Here is a 25,773-nt window from a genome sequence, read left to right as displayed (position 1 = left end):
CCGGCATTTTAGTTGACTTTTACAATACACATGGCTTACGGAGGAAAGATTCTTATTCCACTTCCCCATGGATATAAAAGGAAAAGTAATAAGACCAAGAACTATTAAGAATAAAATCTAAGAAAATTCAGAGGAGTGTGTATAAATAAACATGTACATGTATGTGTAGTGTGACCAAAGTGTAAGTAGGAGTAGCAAGACGTACCTGTAATCTTGCATATTTATGAGACAGACAAAAGACACCAGCAATCCTACCATCATATAAAACAATCACAGGCTTTTGTTTCACACTCACTTGGCAGGATGGTAGTACCCCCCTGGGTGGTTGCTGTCTACCAACCTACTACCTATAATTTTTTTTTGTTATGGGATTTTAAATAAGAAGAAATGTATTTATAAATAAGAAATACATTTTTTTTAACAAACTGGCTGTATCCCACTGAGGCAGGGTGGCGTAGAAAGGAAAACAAAAGTTTCTCTTTTCAAATTTAGTAATTTATACAGGAGAAGGGGTTACTAGCCCCTTGCTCCCGGTATTTTAGTCGCCTCTTACAACACGCATGGCTTACTGAGGAAGAATTCTGTTTCACTTCCCCATGGAGATAAGAGGAAATAAACAAGAACAAGAACTAGAAAGAAAATAGCAGAAAACCCAGAGGGGTGTGTATATATATGCTTGTACATGTATGTGTAGTGTGACCTAAGTGTAAGTAGAAGTAGCAAGATGTACCTGAAATCTTGCATGTTTATGAGACAGACAAAAGACACCAGCAATCCTACCATCATGTAAAACAATTACAGGCTTTTGTTTCACACTCACTTGGCAGGACGGTAGTACCCCCCTGGGTGGTTGCTGTCTACCAACCTACTGCCTATAATTTTTTTGTTACGGGTTTTTAAATAAGAAAAAATGTATTTATGAATAAGAAATACATCTTGCATAAAAACATAAAACAAAAAAGAATGTAAAGAACTAAACTGGTTTTATAAAGTGTATTTACCTTGGAGATCAGACGACTTGGGCTAACGGAAGATGCTGGCAGAGGTGGAGGGTGGAAAAGATAGGCAGAGGAGATTAGAGGAGTTCATTTCGTTTCATGCTTTTTTGGTTGCCTTCGTTCGTCATGAACTCTATCACTTAATCACTTAACTTATTTGCTACACTCTTAATGCTACACTTAATCGCTGAACTTAATTGCTACAATTTTTTTTTTCACTTCACTTTCACTGCTTTTTGCCTTTTTTGCCATGCTTTCCTCACTTTCATCTGTCCAAGGAGGTTTTTTAAATCCTCCCTTTCAGAATGATATGGAAATGAGTTAGGCAAAGTATCACTAAATAGTGGGGACACAACCAGTTGCAACTTTTTCTGGGTGTTTCCTTTCAATAAACTCTGAAAGTCTCTCCCAGATTGTCAGCATTTCCTTTATCTCACTTGTAGAGATAACCTCCTCCACATCTGGCTCCTCCATGGTACCAATTTCCTGCAAAACCTGTGTGTGCTGCTGCGTCTGTCGTTCCTTTGACTCCTCTGTCGTCAGTTCCTCAGAGTGCTCCTCGATGAGCTTGTTCATCCACCTCCATGACTTCCGAGGGACACAATCTCCTCCACCACTATCACTTTGGGTTCGAATCCTTCGAAGTCCCCCTTTTTTTTTTTTTTTTTTTTTTTTTTTTTAAATTTGAAAGCGTGCAAAAAACTTTGATCTACATTTTTTTTTTTGGTATACAGTGGTCCCCCGCTTTTCGTAGTTCCCGGAAATCGTAAAATTCGCCAATCATAGAGGTATTTTCGTATAAACATGGACACGCTTTTCATAGGTTGACTCGCGAGTCGTAGTTCGTCCGGGATGCGTACCCACGGCGTGAGCCAGGGCGGCAGCCAGTCTGGCATTGTTTACCAGTGAGCGAAGGTCCCCTCACGTGCTCCAGCGAAATATTTCATAATACATATGTATTCCATTTATTTTAGTGCTTGCAAGTACTAAATAAGCTACCATGGCTCCAAAGAAACCTCCTAGTGCCAAGCCTGTGGTAAAGAAGGTGAGAAATACGATTGAATTTAAGAAAACCATCATTGAACAATATGAAAGTGGTACAAGTGTGGCTGAACTGTCCAGGATGTATAAGAAACCCTACACAACCTTATGTTCCATAGTGACCAAGAAAAATGAAATAAAGGATGCTGTTGTTGCAAAGGGAGTAACTATGCTGATAAAAATGAGATCACCAGTACTGGAAGAGGTTGAGAAGTTATTATTGGTGTGGATAAATGAGAAACAATTAGCAGGAGAGACTCTTATGACTTCATTTATTTGTGAAAAGGCTAGGCAGGTGCATGAAGATTTGGTAAAGAAATTGCTTGCAAATAGTGGTGAAGTGAGTGAATTTAAGGCCAGCAAAAGCTGGTTTGAGAGATTTAAGAACCATACTGGCATACACAGTGTGGTAAGGCATGGTGAGGCTGCCAGTTCGGACCACAAGGCGGCTGAAAAATATGTGCATGAATTCCAGGAGTACATAGAGGCTGAAGGACTGAAACCTGAACAAGTGTTCAATTGTGATGAAACAGGCCTCTTTTGGGAGAAAATGCCAAAGAGGACCTTCATTACACAAGAGGAAAAGGCAATGCCAAGACACAAGCCTATGAAAGACAGGCTGATGCTAACGTTCTGTGCTAATGCTAGTGGGGATTTCAAAGTGAAGCCATTACTAGTGTACCATTCTGAAAATCCCAGAGTGTTCAGGAAAAACAATGTTATCAAGAGTAAATTGTGTGTGTTTTGGAAATCTAATAGTAAGGCATGGGTCACGAGGGAAATTTTCGTCGAGTGGTTCAATGAAGTGTTTGGCCCTAGTGTGAAGGAGTATCTCCTGGAAAAGAAATTGGATCTCAAGTGCCTGCTAGTAATGGACAATGCACCTGCTCATCCTCCAAACTTGGATGACCTAATTTTCGAGGAGTTTGGGTTCATCACAGTAAAGTTCTTGCCCCTGAATACCACTCCTCTCCTCCAACCCATGGACCAGCAGGTTATTGCAAACTTTAAAAAACTCTACACAAAAGCAATGTTTCACAGGTGCTTGACTGTGACCACAGACACTCACTTGACCCTAAGGGAATTCTGGAGAGAACACTTCAGCGTCCTCCACTGCATAACCCTTATAGGTATGGCTTGGGAGGGAGTGACTACCAGGACTTTGAACTCTGCCTGGAGAAAACTGTGGCTAAGAGGGATTTTGAAGGGTTTGGGACTGACCCTAATGAGCCTATGTCTGTTGTTAAATCAATTGTGGCACTGGGGAGTTCCATGGGGTTGGATGTGAGTTTGGAGGATGTGGAAGAATTGGTGGAAGACCACAATGAAGAGCTCACCACTGAGGAGCTGGAAGAGCTTCAGCAGGAAGAGCAACACATCGCAGCTCAGAATCTTGCTGCAGAGGAGGAGGAAGAGAGATGGAAGAAGGTGCCTTCTTCAGAAATTAAAGAGGTTTTTACTATGTGGAGTAAGATGGAAAGCTTTATGGAGAAACATCACCCTAACAAGGTTGTTGCAAGCCAGGTTGGCAACATGTACAGTGACAAAGTCTTGGGCCATTTTAGGGAAGTGTTAGAGACGCCAGAAACAGAGCGCTCTCCACAGTTATTTTGAGACAGGACTCCAGTGACTCTCAAGGTGGTCCTAGTGGCATTAAGAAACAGAGAAGAGAAGCAACCCCAGAAAAGCAAATGGTACCTGAGGTGTTGATGGAAGGGGATTCCCCTTCCAAACTATAAACAATCCACTCTCTCCTCCTCCTCCTCCAGTCTCCCATACACTAAGAAGAATCTCCAATAAAGGTAAGTGTTATGCTGTTAATGTTTCATTCATCATTTCCCATTGTATTGTTTATGTACTACATGCATATTTCATGTTAAAAATTTTTTTGTTTTAATGCTTCTGGGTGTCAGGAACGGATTAATTGTATTTACATTATTTCTTATGGGGAAAATTGATTCGTAAATCGTAAATTTCGTTTATAGTAACGGCTCCAGGAACGGATTAATTACGAACAACGAGGGACCACTGTATTTGAAAATACATAAAAAACGTAGATCTACTTTTGGAGCACTACGCATGTGAACATAGATCTACGTTTGAACAGTTTAAGGGTTAAACAACTCTTCCAATGCCTCGCCCATTGAAGTATCTGGGGGTCTGCTGCAACAAATCAGTGTAAAAGCCTCGTCCTTTCTCGCAGAGGATACCCTCCATCACGGTATCTCCTGCGAGCTGCTTCTCTATCAACCACATCAACAGCAGCTTCTCCATCTTTTCATGGACAGAGGTCCACCACTTAGAAGTTATTTTAACGCCCTTGGCTGGCATTATAACCTTTATTGACTCCTCTTGTTTTAGTATGGTTCATATCATAGAAGTACTACGCTCGTACTGCCTCACCAAGTTGACTACACACACACCTCGCTCGGGTTTTTTTATGATTTCATACTTTAATTCAATGGACATCATCATCCTCTTCTTCTCAGCACTGCCATTTGCACTTATTGCTTGGGACCCATGGTTAGAAAAAAAATTTGGCAAAATAACTATACAAAAAACAGAAAACGCAAGCACAACACAAGAAAGATGCTTCCACGGCGAGGTAACCACGTGCACTGAACGAGTGAGATGCGGGATGCTAGGCGGATGTTGTGGCATTCACTGCGCTAACTACTGGAGGCATATCTGAAGCTTGTAACATGGATTTTGGCTCGCAACTCAAACCCAAAACTACTGAGTGACAGTTCATAACTCTGAAAACTCGTAAGTTGGGGCACTTGTAAGTCAAGGCACCACTGTAATTGAGCACCTGTTTCACCGCTTAGATCAGATACAACGCTTTTGTAATTAAGAAATTTCTTGACTGCTTGTACTTTAACCCTTAAACGGTCCAAAGAGATTGACATTAAAATTCGTAGTGCTACAAAAGTAGATCTACTTTTTTTTACATATTTTCAAATATAACAAAAAAAAAAAACTGTAGATAAAAGTTTTTTTTACATGTTTTCAAATGTAAAACAAAAAAGAAGATCTCCATTTTTTTACATACTTTCAGATGTTGAAAAAACGTATATATACGTTTGGACCATTTAAGGGTTAACCCTTTTCACTGTCAGGACCCCTGAAATTAAAAGTGTGGACTGGACACTATCAGGATTTAATAAGAAAAAAATTCTTCTCAAATGGTAATCTTTTTCTCAAGGAAATGACACCAAAAATACAAAATTTGATAGAAAATTTACAGAATTATGCAGATGCAAAGTTGGCAATCTAAGTGCAATTTATGTATTGGCAATGAACAAATTGCTTAAATTTGACCAAATTCTTACACGTTTCACTAGTATGCCTTTCGTTCTGTTGATTGAGCATAAGAAAGCGCCCATTCAGCTATCAAAACTATCCTCTAAAGTGCACGAAGTTGGTAATTTGGCCAATTTTACACAAAATTAAACAAATTCCAATTTAAAAGCAAAATTGAAAACAAACACTGCATTCCAGTCACTAAAGCAACACGAGATCATTTCTCATGTTTTGTCCAAATTTTACTGCTTGCAGCATATTTGAAGGCGCTGTGCTTAAAATTTTGATCTATGTGAGTGACACTGGCATCAATAATATACATAAATCTACATAGAGACAGTGAAAGGGATAAAGAATTGTTTGATTATTACAACTTTACAAACACAGTTATTTTTAAGTAATATTGCTTTTTCTGCTTTATGACACTGGTGGGTTTAGTGCTTAGTTTTGATTAAAATAATATTTGTTTTTTCTAACAAACATTTCTGTAAATGCCCTGCTTGCCATAGCCTGTCTGGAACCAAATTAACTGCTGTCATAAGACCATCAACAGTGAAATGCCTGTTTCAGTTTCCTTAGTGTACAAGACTAACCTTGCAAACATATTATGGTCTACTGGAATTGTAAATATAATGTTTTTTAATGTATTTTGGGTTACCCTCCCTTGGTGGGAGATGGTCATTAAATTAAAAAATATGTATTTATGCATATATTGAGCTAAGCACTTCATGTGGTCTGTTTAGGTATATACTTGTGGTTGCAATGATGAGGGTGCCTTGGGCCGTCACACAGACAATGATGAAGATACCTACACTAGTGGTCCCGTGGATGTTGAGGGAAAAGTGGTTCAAGTTAGTGCCGGAGATTGTCACACAGCAGCCCTTCTTGAAGATGGTCGACTGTTTGCCTGGGGATGCTTTAGGGTATGTGATCATATTTTTTATAGCTTGTTCACTTTTTTTTCTTTTAACATTGTTTTGTACACTACCTTGTACATTAATCTGAGTGCAATATATCCTTGATTTAGTGCACTAACAGAGTGGGGAAGCTGGTGGCTGGTAATGGGAATTTCTGTTTACAACTCTTGTCCCAGGAAATTTTGTCCCATATTTCCAAAGTTTATTAAATCAAGGTTTGTTAAATCTGAGTATTGGGTCATTCAGACATTGCAAACTATGTTGTTATATCCTGTATTATTTCAAGTAATTTGGAGTTTGTGTATACTGTAAATCCTCGATAATGGACCTCAAAATAATTTTATTATTTTTATTAACACACTGGCCGTTTCCCACTAAGGCAGGGTGGCTCGAAAAAGAAAAACTTTCACCATCATTCACTCCATCACTGTCTTGCCAGAAGGGTGCTTTACACTACTGTTTTTAAACTGTAACATTAGCACCCCTCCTTCAGAGTGCAGGCACTGTACTTCCCATCTCCAGGACTCAAGTCCGGCCTGCCGGTTTCCCTGAATCCGTTCATAAATGTTACTTTGCTCACACTCCAACAGCATGTCAAGTATTAAAAACCATTCGTCTTCATTCACTCCTATCAAACACGTTCATGCAAGCCCGCTGGAAGTTCAAGCCCCTTGCACACAAAACCTCCTTTACCCCCTCCCTCCAACCTTTCCTAGGTCGACCCCTACCCCGCCTTCCTTCCACTACAGACTGATACACTCTTGAAGTCATTCTGTTTCGCTCCATCTCTCTACATGTCCGAACCACTTCAACAACCCTTCCTCAGCCCTCTGGACAACAGTTTTGGCAATCCCGCACCTCCTCCTAACTTCCAAACTACGAATTCTCTGCATTATATTCACACCACACATTGCCCTCATGACATGACATCTCCACTGCCTCCAGCCTTCACCTCGCTGCAACATTCATCACCCATGCTTCACACCCATATAAGAGCGTTGGTAAAACTAGACTCTCATACATTCCCCTCTTTGCCTCCAAGGACAAAGTTCTTTGTCTCCACAGACTCCTAAGTGCACCGCTCACCCTTTTCCCCTCATCAATTCTATGATTCACCTCATCTTTCATAGACCCATCCGCTGACACGTCCACTCCCAAATATCTGAATGCATTCACCTCCTCCATACTCTCTCCCTCCAGTCTGATATCCAATCTTTCATCACCTAATCTTTTTGTTATCCTCATAACCTTACTCTTTCCTGTATTCACTTTTAATTTTCTTCTTTTTCTTTTTTTTTTTCAACAAACCGGTCGTATCCCACCAAGGCAGGGTGGCCCAAAATGAAAAACGAAAGTTTCTCTTTTTAAATTTAGTAATTTATACGGGGTAAGGGGTTACTAGCCCCTTGCTCCCGGCATTTTAGTCGCCTCTTACTACACGCATGGCTTACGGAGGAAGAATTCTCTTCCACTTCCCCATGGAGATAAGAGGAAATAAACAAGAACAAGAACTAGAAAGACAATAGAAGAAAACCCAGAGGGATGTGTATATATACATATATATGCTTTAAAGGAGGGGTTTGGGATATTGGCAGTTTGGAGGGATATGTTGTGTATCTTTATATGTGTATGCTTCTAGACTGTTGTATTCTGAGCACCTCTGCAAAAACAGTGATAATGTGCGAGTGTGGTGAAAGTGTTGAATGATGATGAAAGTATTTTCTTTTTGGGGATTTTCTTTCTTTTTTGGGTCACCCTGCCTCGGTGGGAGACGGCCAACTTGTTGAAAAAAAAAAAAATATGCTTGTACTTGTATATGTAGTGTGACCTAAGTGTAAGCAGAAGTAGCATTTGTACCTGAAATCTTGCATGTTTATGAGACAGAAAAAAGCACACCAGCAATCCTACCATCATGTAAAACAATTACAGGCTTTTGTTTTACACTTACTTGGCAGGATGGTAGTACCTCCCTGGGCGGTTGCTGTCTACCAACCTACTACCTAGACTTCTTTTTCATTTTTTTTTTTTTCAACAAGTTGGCCGTCTCCCACTGAGGCAGGGTGACCCAAAAAAGAAAGAAAATCCCCAAAAAGAAAATACTTTCATCATCATTCAACACTTTCACCACGCGCACACATTATCACTGTTTTTGCAGAGGTGCTCAGAATACAACAGTTTAGAAGCATACACATATAAAGATACACAACATATCCCTCCAAACTGCCAATATCCCAAACCCCTCCTTTAAAGTGCAGGCATTGTACTTCCCATTTCCACGACTCAAGTCCGACTATATGAAAATAACCGGTTTCCCTGAATCCCTTCACTAAATATTACCCTGCTCACACTCCAACAGATCGTCATGTCCCAAGTACCATTCGTCTCCATTCACTCCTATCTAATACGCTCACACACGCTTGCTGGAAGTCCAAGCCCCTTACCCACAAAACCTCCTTTACCCCCTCTCTCCAACCCTTTCGAGGACGACCCCTACCCCGCCTTCCTTCCCCTATAGATTTATATGCTTTCCATGTCATTCTACTTTGATCCATTCTCTCTAAATGACCAAACCACCTCAACAACCCCTCTTCTGCCCTCTGACTAATACTTTTATTAACTCCACACCTTTTCCTAATTTCCACACTCCGAATTTTCTGCATAATATTTGCACCACACATTACCCTTAAACAGGACATCTTCACTGTCTCCAACCGTCTCCTCGCTGCTGCATTTACCACCCAAGCTTCACACCCATATAAGAGTGTTGGTACTACTATACTTTCAAACATTCCCTTCTTTGCCTCCATAGATAACGTTTTTTGACTCCACATATACCTTAATGCACGACTCACCTTTTTTCCCTCGTCAATTCTATGATTAACCTCATCCTCTATAAATCCATCTGCCGACACGTCAACTCCCAAGTATCTGAAAACATTCACTTGTTCCATACTCCTCCTCCCCAATTTGATATCCAATTTTTCTTAATCTAAATCATTTGACACCCTCATCACCTTACTCTTTTCTATGTTCACTTTCAACTTTCTACCTTTACACACATTCCCAAACTCATCCACTAACCTTTGCAATTTTTCTTTAGAATCTCCCATAAGCACAGTATCATCAGCAAAAAGTAACTGTGTCAATTCCCATTTTGAATTTGATTCCCCAAACTTTAATCCCACCCCTCTCCCGAACACCCTAGCATTTACTTCCTTTACAACCCCATCTATAAATATATTAAACAACCATGGTGACATTACACATCCCTGTCTAAGACCTACTTTTACCGGGAAGTAGTCTCCCTCTCTTCTACACACCCTAACCTGAGCCTCACTATCCTCATAAAAACTCTTTACAGCATTTAACCCTTTGAGGGTCGACAGGCCCTCTCCGAAACTCGTTCTCAGGGTCGGCCAAATTTAAAAAAAAAAAAAAATTATTTTCTCTTATGAAAAGATAGAGAATCTTTTCCCGATCATAAAGACACCAAAAGTTTGAAATTTGATAGAAAACTTACGGAATTATGCTCTCGCAAAGTTAGTGGTCTCGGCGATATTTACGCATCAGCGATTTTGCCCACTTTGAGCCCCATTTTCGGCCAATTTCACTGTACTAGTCGACAAAAAACATGAATATTTCGCTAGAACTCCATTTTTTCTATCAAATGGGTGCAAGAAACCACCCATTTATAAATTCAACTATCCAGTACAGTGGTCAGAATTTAGCAATTTTGCCAATTTCACACAAATTTCAAAAGATGCCAATTTCCGAATAGGGTCCAGAATAAACAAGAAAGACATTCCTGGCACTAAAATGACATTTCCTCTAGTCATTAGTCACGTCTCAAGGGCCCTCTTATATCCTTTTGCTTTCCACTTTGAATTTTTATTCTCACAAAAAATATAAGATTTACTGTTATGCAGACTACTGCATTAGTGTAAAAAATGGTATAAATATTATTGGTGCACTTGTAAAAGAATATTAGACTCACCAGTTGACGTGTATTGCACGCTTGGCACGATTTGTTTACTTTTGAATTTTGGTAAAAATCGAACATTTCTGCTACTTTGAGCTCAATTTCAAGGCACCTTTCATTGTAAAACCAGTCAAAATCATCTCAATTTCTGTAATATGTCTTCCATTCTATAAAATGAGACCAAGAAAACTAGAATACAACAATAAATACCATACGAAAATACACTGCAAAGTCGCTGATTTATTAAAAAAAAATGGTCAAAGTTTTTTTTTCTCATTATGCACTGTGTGCTGCAGGATTTTTTTTAGACTGTGCACACTGACCACATAGACCCATTCTTTCACATGAAGGCCTACCAGCTTTCTCCCACTAGATTTGAGGCCGCTAGAATTTATGAGTACTAGTACGTCAAAAACCCCTACGCGTAAAACATACTAGTACGACCAAAACCCTCAAAGGGTTAATAACTTACCACCTATTCCATATACTTGCAACATCTGCCACATTGCTCCTCTATCCACTCTATCATATGTTTTTTCTAAATCCATAAATGCAATAAAAACTTCCCTACCTTTATCTAAATACTGTTCACATATATGCTTCAATGTAAACACTTGATCTACACATCCCCTACCCACTCTGAAACCTCCTTGCTCATCCGCAATCCTACATACTGTCTTACCTCTAATTCTTTCAATTATAACCCTACCGTACACTTTTCCTGGTATACTCAGTAAACTTATTCCTCTATAATTTTTACAGTCTCTTTTGTCCCCTTTCCCTTTATATAAAGGGACTATACATGCTCTCCGCCAATCCCTAGGTACCTTCCCCTTTTTCATACATTTATTAAACAAAAGTACCAACCACTCCAACACTATATCCCCCCCTGCTTTTAACATTTCTGTCATGATCCCATCAGTTCCAGCTGCTTTACCCCCTTTCATTTTACGTAAAGCCTCACGTACCTCCCCCACACTTACATTCTGCTCTTCTTCACTCCTAAAAGATGGTATACCTCCCTGACCAGTGCATAAAATTACTGCCTCTGTTTCTTCCTTAACATTTAAAAGTTCCTCAAAATATTCTCGCCATCTACCTAATACCTCCATCTCCCCATCTACTAACTCCCCTACTCTTTTTTTAACTGACAAATCCATACTTTCCCTAGGCTTTCTTAACTTGTTTAACTCACTCCAAAAATTTTTCTATTTTCATTAAAATTTCTTGACAGTGCCTCTCCCACTCTATCATCTGCTCTCCTTTTGCACTCTCACCACTCTCTTTACCTTTCTTTTACTCTCCATATACTCTGCTCTTCTTATAACACTTCTGCTTTGTAAAAACCTCTCATAAGCTACCTTTTTCTCTCTTATCACACCCTTTACTTCATCATTCCACCAATCACTCCTCTTTCCTCCTGCCCCCACCCTCCTATAACCACAAACTTCTGCCCCACATTCTAATACTGCATTTTTAAAACTATTCCAACCCTCTTCAACCCCCCCACTACTCATCTTTGCACTAGCCCACCTTTCTGCCAATAGTCGCTTATATCTCACCCGAACTTCCTCCTCCCTTAGTTTATACACTTTCACCTCCCTCTTTACTTGTTGTTGCCACCTTCCTCTTTTCCCATCTACCTCTTACTCTAACTGTAGCTACAACTAAATAATGATCCGATATATCAGTTGCCCCTCTATAAACGTATACATCCTGGAGCCTACCCATCAACCTTTTATCCACCAATACATAATCTAATAAACTACTTTCATTATGTGCTACATCATACCTTGTATATTTATTTATCCTCTTTTTCATAAAATATGTATTACTTATTACCAAATCTCTTTCTACACATAGCTCAATTAAAGGCTCCCCATTTACATTTCCCCCTGGCACCCCAAATTTACCTACTACTCCCTCCATAGCATTTTTACCCACTTTAGCATTGAAATCCCCAACCACCATTACTCTCACACTTGATTCAAAACTCCCCACGCATTCACTCAACATTTCCCAAAATCTCTCTCTCTCTCCTCTACACTTCTCTCTTCTCCAGGTGCATACTCGCCTATTATAACCCACTTTTCACATCCAATCTTTATTTTACTCCACATAATCCTTGAATTAATACATTTATAGTCCCTCTTTTCCTGCCATAGCTTATCCTTCAACATTATTGCTACTCCTTCTTTAGCTCTAACTCTATTTGAAACCCCTGACCTAATCCCATTTATTCCTCTCTACTGAAACTCTCCCACCCCCTTCAGCTTTGTTTCACTTAAAGCCAGGACATCCAGCTTCTTCTGATTCATAACATCCACAATCATCTCTTTCTTATCATCTGCACAACATCCACATACATTCAGACTTCCCACTTTGACAATTTTCTTCTTATTCTTTTTAGTAATCTTTACAGGACAAGGGGTTACTAGCCCATTGTTCCCGGCATTTTAGTTGACTTTTACAACACGCATGGCTTACGGAGGAAAGATTCTTATTCCACTTCCCCATGGATATAAAAGGAAAAGTAATAAGACCAAGAACTATTAAGATAAAATCAAAGAAAACTCAGATGAGTGTGTATAAATAAATGTGTACATGTATGTGTAGTGTGACCTAAGTGTAAGTAGAAGTAGCAAGACATACCTGTAATCTTGCATATTTAAGAGACAGACAAAAGACATCAGCAATCCTACCATCATGTAAAACAATCACAGGCTTTCGTTTTACACTCACTTGGCAGGACGGTAGTACCTCCCTGGGTGGTTGCTGTCTACCAACCTACTACCAAATTCATCCACCAACCTCTGCAACTTCTCTTCAGAATGTCCCAAGAGCACAGTGTCATCAGCAAAGAGCAACTGTGACAACTCCCACTTTGTGTGATTCTTGATCTTTTAACTCCACGCCTCTTGCCAAGACCCTCGCATTTACTTCTCTTACAACCCCATCTATAAATATATTAAACAACCATGGTGACATCACACATCCTTGTCTAAGGGCTATTTTTACTGGGAAATAATCTCCCTCTTTCCTTCATACTCTAACTTGAGCCTCACTATCCTCGTAAAAACTCTTCACTGATTTCAGTAACCTACCTCCTATTCCATACATTTGCAACATCTGCCACATTGCCCCCCTATCCACCCTGTCATACTCCTTTTCCAAATCCATAACTGCCACAAAAATCTCAAAATAATGTACTGTTAAAATTTAGTAGTGGAGCAAATCCTCTGGGTATATTGCACTTTCAATTGCTTCATTTTCATTGTTTATTGTAGTACAGGTCTGCCATCACAAATCTGGCAATCAGACATCCGGTTCCATCAGTTATTCAGCACTAATTTCGGCTAGCATAATTTCAAATTTCTAGGGTTGCCACACCAACCTGCTGGTACTGTTGGGGGGCACTACTTGCTGCATAAGTCATTCCAATTTTTTCTCCATTTGTTATAACCTGCTTACTTTTAGCCCTAGCCATGGTTCCAACAAATAAAAGAAATGTTTCTTGTTGTGTAAAGCACATACACAGTACATTGTCCATAAAAGATAAGGTGGCTTTGAAGCCACTGTCGGTTGCCATGAGCTCAGTCTAATGATGCAGGGGAATATGCTTTATTGTTACGCTAATATTAACACTACGGCATATTTGCGTATCACACTTAGTCTAATATGACATAATAAACAATATAAATACCATAAAAACATGCTAAATAATCCAGAATAAATAATATTTGGCATAATACTGAGCAGTTCGATGGAGGGATGAAGAGGATATGGGATACAAGAACAATTCTATATTAGAGAAAACGGAGTATAGCAAAGGGCTAACCGTGATATACACTCGTACTGCAGAATAAAACTGAAACAAAAAAAAGCTATTTTCTCTACATTGATTATCACACAGCATATGTGTAGAGAAGCTAGGGTAACCCAAAAAAGTCAAAGCAGCTTATTTCTAGCACCTAGCTTGGGCTAGCCACATATGATTTTTGGTAGATATTCAATTCCCAGCCAGGGTAGAAACATTGGGTGTGTTTCTTTACACCTGTTGTCTATGTTCACCCATCAGTAAATGGGGTACCTAGGTGTTAGTGGACTAGTGTGCGTGTTATCCTGGGACACTGACATAATTTGCCTGAAATGCTTAACATAACAAGGGGCTTTCCATATAGTAGTATGTCACTGATGTCAGCTAGGCCTGTATATCATATACATATGCATGTAGTATATAGGTAGTAGGTTGGTAGACAGCAGCCGCCCAGGGAGGTACTACCGTCCTGCCAAGTGAGTGTAAAACGAAAGCCTGTAATTGTTTTACATGATGGTAGTATTGCTGGTGTCAATTTTTCTGGTACGTCTTGCTGCTTCTACTTACACTTAGGTCACGCTACACATACATGTACAAGCATATATATACACACACCCATCTGGGTTTTCTTCTATTTTCTTACTAGTTCTTGTTCTTGCTTATTTCCTCTTACCTCCATGGGGAAGTGGAACAGAATTCTTCCTCCTTAAGCCATGCATGTTGTAAGAGGCGACTAAAATGCCAGGAGCAAGGGGCTAGTAACTCCTTCTCCTGGGATGTGGCCGGTGTGTTGAAAGAAAGAAAGGTACATGTAGTAAATAAAATTATTGTTATTATTATTTTCTCTCAGCTGTTTGTTGGGCTATCTTATTCAAACTTGGGCAATGTATGATGGAAAGATGCTTCTTAACATACACCAAAAATGAAAAAAATCAGACCATAAATAGCGGAGTTCACTTCTCGGCCATTAGCGGCCTCATAGCGGTATATTTTCATATGGTTTTTATTGTTGTATTCTCGTTTTTTTGGTCTCATTTGATAGAATGGAAGATACATTACAGAAATAGATATGATTTTGATTGCTTTTGCGATGAAAAGTACCTTGAAATTGCGTTCACAGTGACGGAAATCTTCCATTCTTTAGTGATGTTCAAGAGTGAACAAATGATGTCACGTCTAATACGTGTCCGACTGGCCAGTCCAAATTCCAATACGCAGTCAAGAATGGGGTGACATTATTTATACAATTATTACAATAATGCAGTAGTCTGCATAACAGTAAATCTTCTATTTTTTGTGTGAATAAAAATTCAAAATGATAAGCAAGAGTAATATAAGAGGGGACTGGAGCTGTGACTAAACAGAGAAAATGTTATTTTAGTGCCAGGAATGTCTGCATTGTTAATTCTGGACCCAATTTTGAAAATGGCATTCATTGAAATTTGTGTGAAATTGGCCAAATTATTTGCCAATTTCTGACCACTTTATTGGGTAGTTGAAATAGGTGGATGGGCGGTTTCTCGAACTCAGTCGACAGAATAGATGTACGTAAGTAAATATGTAAGTTTATTCAGGTATACACAAATACAGTTACATTGATTATCATACATAGCAGCGTATGTATAGAGAACCTAGGATAACCCAAAAAAGTCAGTGACTTATTTCCAGTGCCTGGCTTGGGCTTGCCATGTATGATTTTTGGTAAATATTTTTTTTTTCCAATTTGTTTGTTGGGCTATCTTATTGAAACTTGGGCAGTGTATGATGGAAAGATGCTTTTTAACATACGCCAAATAAAAAAAAAACTGACGATAAATAAGGGAGTTCACTTTCAGCCATTAACTGCCTCTTTGCAGCATATTTTCATATGGTTTTTATGGTTGTATTCTCATTTTTTGGGTCTCATTTGATAGAATGGGAGATATATTACAGAAATAGATGTGATTTTGATTGGTTTCATGATGAAAAGTACCTTAAAATTGAGCTCAAAGTAGCAGAAATGTTCTATTTTTGCCGATGTTCAGTGAACTTTGTTTAAGTCAAGTTGGTTAATTTTATTAAGTGTATTCTAACCTAACCACTCTGTAATCTGGCAAACTCCGTAATCCGGCACACTACAGGTCCGAATGATGCCGGATTTGTGATGGAGGACCTGTATTGCTCTTACATTATTCTGATTTAGTGGACACTCGGAGAATAAACCAATGGACACTCGGAGAATAATCCCTCCCTCTACTGTTAGTCTGTTATATCGAAGGTTTATTTTAATAGACTTGTTTTAGTAATTTGGCCTAATTTATACACCAGTCTCTTCCATTGTATACATTTTTTTTTCAGGATAACAATGGTCCCTTAGGATTCTTAGATAAAGGGCATTTACAGAAAACACCTAGACAAATTTTAAGTGACATTGCTGTTATAAAGATCTCATCAGGCAACAATCACCTGGCAATGCTGGCTCATGATGGTCGTGTGTTTACGTGTGGATGTGGGGAATCAGGACAACTAGGAAGGATTGCTGAAGTTTTTGCTACCAGAGATTCCAGGAACCGAAAAGGCATAGGTATGGTTGCAAGCCTTGGAATGCAAAAAGCTTCACTATTTGGATTAGTTATATTAGGGATAGCTCTTAGGTTTTTTTATATTTTTTTCAAGGATATTTTCATATGAGATTAATGTTTTATTAGATCTGTTACAATGACCTCTAATTATTTAAATTATTTAAAAATAAAACATTTAATTTTATTCCCACTTCCTAATAGGCAAAAATGTGTTTATTATTTAGTTAATTAAAATTCTTCTAGACTTTAATGCATTGTGAGCTATCCAATGATAATTGTACACCTTTTGAACCTAGAATCCATTACAAATCCCCATGATATTTTGGTTCCATATATATTTACCAAACAGCTATCAGGTTTCTAGAACTGCTTAGTAAGATTGGAATGTTAGTATCCATTCATTTGTTGGGGAGATTTTCAGACTATATTATCAAGGATTATGTAGAGTAAAATAAAGGTTGGATGTGAAAAGTGGGTTATAGTAAGCGTATATGCACCTGGAGAAGAGAGAAGTGTAGAGTAGGAGAGAGAGAGATCTTGGGAAATGTTGAGTGAATGCATGGGGAGTTTTGAACCAAGTGTGAGAGTAATGGTGGTTGGGGATTTTAATGCTAAAGTGGGCAAAAATGTTGTGGAGGGAGTAGTATGTAAATCTGGGATGCCAGGGGTAAATGAAAATGGGGAGCCTTTAATTGAGCTATATGTAGAAAGAGGTTTGGTAATAAGTAATACATATTTTATGAAGAAGAGGATAAATAAATATACAAGGTATGATATAGCACGTAATGAAAGTAGTTTGTTATACACGTTTATAGAGGGGCAACTGATATATCGGATCATTATTTAATTGTAGCTACAGTTAGAGTATGAGGTAGATGGGAAAAGAGGAAAATGGCAGCAACAAGCAAGAGGGAGGTGAAAGTGTTTAAACTAAGGGAGGAGGAAGTTCGGGTGAGATATAAGCAACTGTTGGCAGAAAGGTGGGCTGGTGCAAGTATGAGTAGTGGGGGGGGGGGTTGAAGAGGGTTGGAATAGTTTTAAAAATGCAGTATTAGGATGTGGGGCAGAAGTTTGTGGTTATAGGAGGGTGGGTGCAGGAGGAAAGAGGAGTGGTTGATGGAATGATGAAGGAAAGGGTGTGATAAAAGAGAAAAAGTTAGCTTATGAGAGGTTTTTACGAAGAAGTGTTATAAGAAGAGTAGAGTACATGGAGAGTAAAAGAAAGGTGAAGAGAGTGGTGAGAGAGTGCAAAAGGAGAGCAGATGATAGAGCGGGAGAGGCACTGTCAAGAAATTTTAATGAAAATATGAAAAAATTTTGGAGTGAGTTAAACAAGTTAAGAAAGCCTAGAGAACGAATGGATTTGTCAGTTAAAAAACAGAGTAGGAGAGTTAGTATATGGGGAGATGGAGGTTTTGGGTAGATGGCGAGAATATTTTGAGGAACTTTTAAATGTCGACGATAAGAGGGAAGCAGTAAACTCATGCACTGGCCAGGGAGGTATACCATCTTTTAGGAGTGAAGAAGAGCAGAATGTAAGTGTGGGGGAGGTACGTGAGGCATTATGTAGAATGAAAGGGGGTAAAGCAGCTGGAACTGATGGGATCATGACAGAAATGTTAAAAGCAAGGGGGGATATAGTACTGGAGTGGTTGGTATTTTTGTTTAATAAATGTATGAAAGAGGGGAAGGTACCTAGGGATTGGCAGAGAGCATGTATAGTCCCTTTATATAAAGGGAAGGGGGACAAAAGAGATTGTAAAAATTATAGATTAATAAGTTTAATGAGTATGCCAGGAAAAGTGTATGGTAGGGTTATAATTGAAAGAATTAGAGGTAAGACAGAACGTAGGATTGCGGATGAGCAAGGAGGTTTCAGAGTGGGTAGGGGATGTGTATATCCAGTGTTTACATTGAAGCATATATGTGAACAATATTTAGATAAAGGTAGGGAAGTTTTTATTGCATTTATGGATTTAGAAAAGGCATATGATAGAGTGGATAGGGGAGCAATGTGGCAGATGTTGCAAGTACTATATGGAATAGGTAGTAAGTTACTAAATGCTGTAAAGAGTTTTTATGAGGATAGTGAGGCTCAGGTTAGGGTGTGTAGAAGAGAGGGAGACTTTTTCCCGGTAAAAGTAGGTCTTTGACAGGGATGTGTAATGTCACCATGGGTGTTTAATATATTTATAGATGGGGTTGTAAAAGAAGTAAATGCTAGGGTGTTCGGGAGAGGGGTTGGATTAAATTATGGGGAATCAAATACAAAATGGGAATTGTAGCAGGGAGGATGTGCTGCGGCAAAGAATGTACTGCAGGGAAGGATATGTTGCAGGAAAGGACATGTTGCAGGGAACTATGTGCTGCAGGGAGGGATGTGTGACAGGGAGGATATGCTGCAAGGTGGGTTGCTTTTTGCTGATGATACTGTGCTTATGGGAGATTCTAAAGAAAAATTGCTAAGATTAATGGATGAGCTTGGGAGTGTGTGTAAAGGTAGAAAGTTGAAAGTGAACATAGAAAAGAGTAAGGTGATGAGGGTATCAAATGATTTAGATAAAGAAAAATTGGATATCAAATTGGGGAGGAGGAGAATGGAAGAAGTGAATGTTTTCAGATACTTGGGAGTTGATGTGTCGGCGGATGGATTTATGAAGGATGAGGTTAATCATAGAATTAATGAGGGAAAGAAGGTGAGTGGTGCATTGAGGTATATGTGGAGACAAAAAAAACGTCTATGAAGGCAAAAGGGAATGTATGAAAGTATAGTAGTACCAACACTCTTATATGGGTGTGAAGCTTGGGTTGTGAATGCAGCAGCGAGGAGGCGGTTGGAGGTAGTGGAGATGTCCTGTCTGAGGGCAATGTGTGGTGTAAATATTATGGAGAATATTCGGAGTGTGGAAATTAGGAGAAGGTGTGGAGTTAATAAAAGTATTAGTCAGAGGGCTGAAGAGGGGTTGTTGAGGTGGTTTGGTCATTTAGAGAGAAAGGATCAAAGTAGAATGACATGGAGAGCGTATAAATCTGTAGGGGAAGGAAGGTGGGGTAGGGGTTGTCCTCGAAAAGATTGGAAGGAAGGGGTAAGGGAGGCTTTGTGGGCGAGGGGCTTGGACTTCCAGCAGGTGTGCATGAGCATGTTTGATTGGAGTGAATGGAGACGAATGGTATTTGGGATCTGACAATCTGTTGGAGCGTGAGCAGGGTAATATTTAGTGAAGGGATTCAGCGCAACCGGTTATTTTTATATAGCCGGACTTGAGTTCTGGAAATGGGAAGTACAATGCCTGCACTCCAAAGGAGGGGTTCGGGATATTAGTAGTTTGGAGGGATATGTTGTGTATCTTTATATGTATATGCTTCTAAACTGTTGTGTTCTGAGCACCTCTGCAAAAATAGTGATTGTGTGAATGAGGTGAAAGTGTTGAATGATGTTGAAAGTATTTTCATTTTGGGTCACCCTGCCTCGGTGGGAGACGGCCGACTTGTTAAAAAAAAATAATAATAAATATTGTCATGAAACTACATTTACTAGTTCGTATGTAGGGTCAGTATTTGTTGGTATGTGAAAATTAAACATTATGTAGGCAAAGTTGGAATATTCAGTAACAATTTTTTTTTTTTTTGTAGCATCTTGCACATTTGTCAAAATCTTCTTTCAGAAACTTTACTTGACCCACAGCCCATAAAAGTTTTCAAGAATAGAAAAGCTGTTTTATTTGACGACGTGTGGGCTGGAGGAGTTGCCACTTTTGCCCGGGCACGTGAGACAGGAAATATCTATGCATTTGGGCTCAACAATTACAACCAACTTGGTAGGTGTTTTAAGAGTAATTGTTGTGTGAGGCGATATCCTCTTTTTTTTTTTTTTTTTTTTTTTTTTTTTTTTTTTTTTTTTTTTTTTTTTTTTTTTTTTTTTTTTTTTTCCTGGCCAGCCCTTTCCCACCAAGGCACGTTGACCTAAAAAGAAAAACTTTCATTTTTCTTTTTAAGTCAATGAAAGTTTTTCTTTTTGAATTTGGTAATTTACACAGGAGAAGGGGTAATTAGCCCCTTGTTCCCGGTATTTTAGATGCCTCTTACGACATGCATGGCTTATGGAGGAAGGGTTCTTCTCTACTTCCCCATGGATTATCTTTTGTTACAGGAGGGCCCCGCTTTATAGCACTTCACTTGGTGTTTTGCTAATACAATGATTTTTCAGTTATACCCATTCTTTTATTCAGACTTCCCACAGTAATTATATTCACCACTCACTATAAGCTAAGGACAAAAAATATTAGTAATGTGTGTACTGTATATGCATTTTTTAGACCTAGCTGTATTGTTCACTAAATACATGATAGTGTAAACATGTTATCAGGCTTTTATATGTATTTGAAAGTGTAAAAGGTCTATGATTCACTTTACAGCATTAGCCTGGACCCTAACCTGCTGTATAAGCAGAGCTATCCTGAATATGCTGAATTATTTCATAAAATAATACAGGTCCACATCCCTTTGTCCGAAATTCTGAAATTCGAAAAGTTCCGAAAACTAAAGTTTTTTCGTGGAGTGTGGAACGTCAGTCATCTCTACATTACTCCAATGCCCCCACATGACAGCGTCATGCAACACTGACAACCATAGTGGCAGGCATCAGTTGTGTCTCAGTGCTTGTAGTGTTCACACGTGCGTCAGCTGTTTGCTAATACAGAATTTTGTTTTTGCTTTTTATTTTGTGACTGTTTAATTTCAATGTGAAAATGTCAAAAAGACCTGCAGATACCCCTATAGGTAACAGTGCAGTTGTTAATGCTTGGAAGGAGGTTGATAAATCAACATTAACAAATGCTTGGCACAGACTTTGGCCCAAAATGATGTTTGATGTAAATGAACCTACATATGAAGACTGAAGGATTTCATGTCACTGATGAGATGATGATGATATCAAACCTCATAACTTGCCTAAAAGTTTATCGGAGGAAAGTGTAAATAAGTTACAGGAAGCTGACATCGAAGAAATGCTGAACATTGACAATGATGCACTTGTGCATTCCTTGAGTGATGGTGAAATTGCTGAAATGGTGTTAAATACAAATAAGCATGTGAATAGGGATGATGACATTGTGAGCACAGGTGAAAAAGTCCCCATAGATATGGTGAAAATGTGTGATCAGTTAATTGCTGGCCTTGAACAATGTGCATTTATCAGTGAGCAAGAGATTATGGCAATTTACTCAGTTAAAGAGAGATTGCTGAAACAGAAACTTATGTTAATAAGACAGATGACACTTGAAGCCTTTAAAAACATGTGTCAATCATCTTGAGAATCAGGTTCCTTGTCTAGAATTATCCCATTATTTCATTTATCAATATATTACCCTATAAGTAGTAGTATTTGTAGCCTTTATTTGTCCCACTTAGAGCATTCATACATTTTTGCTGCAGTGTTGATGTTTGTTTATAGGGTGCTGCCCTAGACCCCGCCTTCATTCTGAAATTTGAAAAATTCTGAAATTTGAATAACTACTGGCCCCAAGGGTTTTGGATAAAGGGATGTGGACCTGTATTATTGTTTGGTAAGCATCCTTTAGAGTTTAGACTCTTGCATTTTAATATTTTGACTTTTCTTATCCTTCAAATTTAACTGTTTCAGGTGATGAAGATACCAATCATAAGTTTCAGCCAGTTTTATTAAAGAACTTTTTTGGTAAAACCTGGAAACAAATCTCAACTGGACAGCACCATAGGTATGTGTAGTAATATTCTTTTTCTCTATATTTGTATCACTCTTAAAAGAAACAGGAAGAAATAGGTCTTTTGAAATTTTGATACTATAATAATGGAAAAGAACTTGTTTGCAAATTGGCCTAAGGCATGTATTAAAAATATATGTGGAACTACAAAATATATCAGATTCATCAAAATACAAATTAAAAATAAAATTAAGTACAGTAGGTCCCTGCTTTACAGTGTTTCAATTTATGGCATTTCACTAATATGGACATTTCAAATTATGACCAAAACTCATTATTCGGCTCCCCCCCTCTCCCCACCTGACTCGCTAATACGGTCTCCATGCACCACTTTGTTTACATCCTCTGTGAGCTCTATGTCTCTGCATTATGTCTGGAAACTTTCTAAAAATTGAATATTTCTGCTACTTTGTGCTCAATTTCAAGGTACAGTGGACCCCCGGTTCATGATATTAATCCGTTCTGAGAGCTCATCGTAAACCAGAATTATCGGAAAGTGAATCATTTTCCCATAAGAAATACAGTAAGGCCCCGCTTAACGGCATTTCGCTTTACGGCGTTCTGCTAATACGGCGATGTCAAATTATGACCAAAATTTGCTATACGGCAAGTGGTCTTTCAAATACGGCGCCCCTCACCCAGTTTGTTTACATTTTCTGTGACCACATCTATTATGTCAGGAAACTTTCCAAAATTTCAAGTGTTTTAAAGTTATTGCATATTTTATATGTACTCTGATAATTATACTTGTGTACCTGTACCTAAATATACACACTGTGCTGGTGTGCAGGTACACATTAAAATCGCTAAGTCTCTCTCCACTCATGACGCCAATACTACGTAATAATAATCACACTTGGGCACACTAAATGTCTTATTTTACATCAATATAGGCATTTTTCATTAATCCATCTATGACATTTTCCTCAAAATTATATGTGAAACCCATTACATAGCACATAAACATGATACATACACTCACAGAATAAAAATTGATGTAAATATGAAACTTGTTTACAAAGCAGCTGTGTAGGTAGTGTCGGAAGAATTACGTTTTCTCTAGTCAAACTGGGGGATAACTGTAGAAAAATATTCTTTTCGTATGCCTTTATATATAGCAGTTCACTAAACCCTTGTGGGTTTAATGCTTTTTATAATAAAAAATATTATTATTATTAATAATAATAATATTATATTATTATTACAGTGGAACCTCAAAAATCGAACTTAATCCGTTCCAGGAGCTAGTTCTAAATTCGAAAAGTCTGAAATTCGAAGCAATATTTCCCATAAGAAATAATGGAAATACAATTAATCCGTTTCAGAAACCCAAAAATATTCACACAAAAAATACATTTTATAGAGATTAATTACAGTACTATAGTTTTTAATTATGTATAGTAATACATATAAAATAACATTTTTACTTACCTTATTGAAGATTGGTGATAGCATCTGGAAGATAGGGAGGAGGAGAGAAGGAGTTGGGATCAGTGTTTGGAAGGAGAATCCCCCTCCATGAGGACTTCATGTAAAGCCCTCTCTGGGGTTACTTCCCTTCTCTGTCATTTAATGTCACTAGGACCAGCTGGAGAGTCACTGGACCCCTGTCTCACAAAATAACTGTCCACAGTCCTCTGTTTCTGGCTCCTCCTTAGCATTTCCCTAAAATGGGACATGGTTCTGTCACTGAACTTGTTGCAAAGATGGCTTGTTTCAGCTTGCTCAGGGTGGTACTTCTGCACAAACATTTGGACATCATTCCAATTGGCACAAATCTCCTTAATCTTTGAAGAAGGCACCTCATCCACTCCCTATATTAACACCTTTCGCAACATCAGCTTCCTTATTTGTTCTTTCTTTGACAGGATAGAACCAATGGTCGACTTGTTTTTCCCATACATCCTGGCAGGCTTAACAAGTCTCGCACCACTCTCATACTTCTGTATTATTTCCTTCTTCACATCTATGGTGTTTCTCACTTTCTTTACCACAGGGGTACTACTAACAAGTTTCTTTGGGCCCATGGCAGCTTATTTCACAGTCCCACAAGCACTAAACACAACGAAATAATCGTAAAATGCGTGAATGAGAGCGCAGGTTAGTGTTCACTCAAGCATAAACAAAGCTAGACTGCTCACGGCGCCTGCACGGGGACGCGGACAGAGCGGGCGGCAGACAGGTCCCATACCCGGCGGTCCGAAAATAGGGGCGCGTTCGATAATAGGGACACTGTCCGAAAAAATGGTCCTATTTTCGAAACGTTTGATATGTGATACTTTCGATTTTTGAGGTTCCACTGTATTAATATTATCATCTTCATTCACTCTAAAAAGTGGTGTGTTGCTGTTTGTTTATTCTGAACTAACTTGTACAACTTGTACACAGTGTAAGAGTATTTGTATTGTGAGGTAATTACAGTGGTCCCTCGTTTTTCATAATTAATCCGTTCCTGGAGCTGTTACTATAAACGAAATTTATGATTTACGAATCAATTTTCCCCATAAGAAATAATGTAAATACAATTAATCCGTTCCTGACACACAGAAGTATTAAAACAAAAAATTTTTTTACATGAAATATATATGTAGTACATAAACAATACAATGGGAAATGATGAATGAAACATTAACAGCATAACACTTACCTTTATTGGAGATTCTTCTTAGTGTATGGGAGACTGGAGGAGAGAGAGTGGATTGTTTATAGTTTGGAAGGGGAATCTCCTTCCTGCAACACCTCAGGTACCAATTGCTTTTCTGGGGTTGCTTGTCTTCTCTGTTTCTTAATGCCACTAGGACCACCTTGAGAGTCAATGGAGTCCTGTTTCGCAAAATAACTGTGAAGAGAGCTCTGTTTCTGGCGTCTCTTTAACACTTCCCTAAAATGCCCCAGGACTTTGTCACTGTACATGTTGCCAATATGGCTCGCAACAACCTTGTTAGGGTGATGTTTCTTCATAAAGCTTTCCATCTTACCCCACATAGTAAAAATCTCTTTAATTTCTGAAGAAGGCACCTTCTTCCATCTCTCTTCCTCCTCCTCTGCAGCAAGATTCTGAGCTGCGATGTGTTGCTCTTCCTGCTGAAGCTCTTCCAGCTCCTCAGTGGTGAGCTCTTCGTTGTGGTCTTCCACCAATTCTTCCACATCCTCCAAACTCACATCCAACCCCATAGAACTCCCCAGTGCCACAATTGATTTTACAATAGACATAGGCTCATTAGGGTCAGTCCCAAACCCTTCAAAATCCCTCTTGTCGGCACAATCTGGCCACAGTTTTCTCCAGGCAGAGTTCAAAGTCCTGGTAGTCACTCCCTCCCAAGCCATACCTATAAGGGTTATGCAGTGGAGGATGCTGAAGTGTTCTCTCCAAAATTCTCTTAGGGTCCAGTGAGTGTCTGTGGTCACAGTCAAAC

General features: G+C 38.8%; 1 protein-coding gene across 3 annotated transcripts in view; it reads left to right on the top strand.

The window, feature by feature from the left end:
* Positions 1–25,773, top strand: part of LOC128684988 (regulator of chromosome condensation-like) — a 59,508-nt gene that overhangs the window by 24,396 nt on the left and 9,339 nt on the right. For 2 of the 3 annotated variants that reach the window (XM_070103871.1, XM_070103873.1), the window contains exons 4-7: positions 6,086–6,265; positions 16,393–16,618; positions 20,282–20,434; positions 22,258–22,351. In XM_070103871.1, the coding sequence (XP_069959972.1) occupies positions 6,086–6,265; positions 16,393–16,618; positions 20,282–20,434; positions 22,258–22,351 (653 nt within the window). The remainder of the gene's footprint in view (positions 1–6,085; positions 6,266–16,392; positions 16,619–20,281; positions 20,435–22,257; positions 22,352–25,773) is intronic. The other variant, XM_070103877.1, reaches the window with a different exon arrangement.

Source organism: Cherax quadricarinatus, chromosome 5 (assembly GCF_038502225.1).
Source record: "Cherax quadricarinatus isolate ZL_2023a chromosome 5, ASM3850222v1, whole genome shotgun sequence".
Lineage (NCBI taxonomy): Eukaryota > Metazoa > Arthropoda > Malacostraca > Decapoda > Parastacidae > Cherax > Cherax quadricarinatus.
The sequence above is the reverse complement of the archived record's forward strand: the minus strand, read 5'-3'. Positions and strand labels throughout refer to the sequence as shown.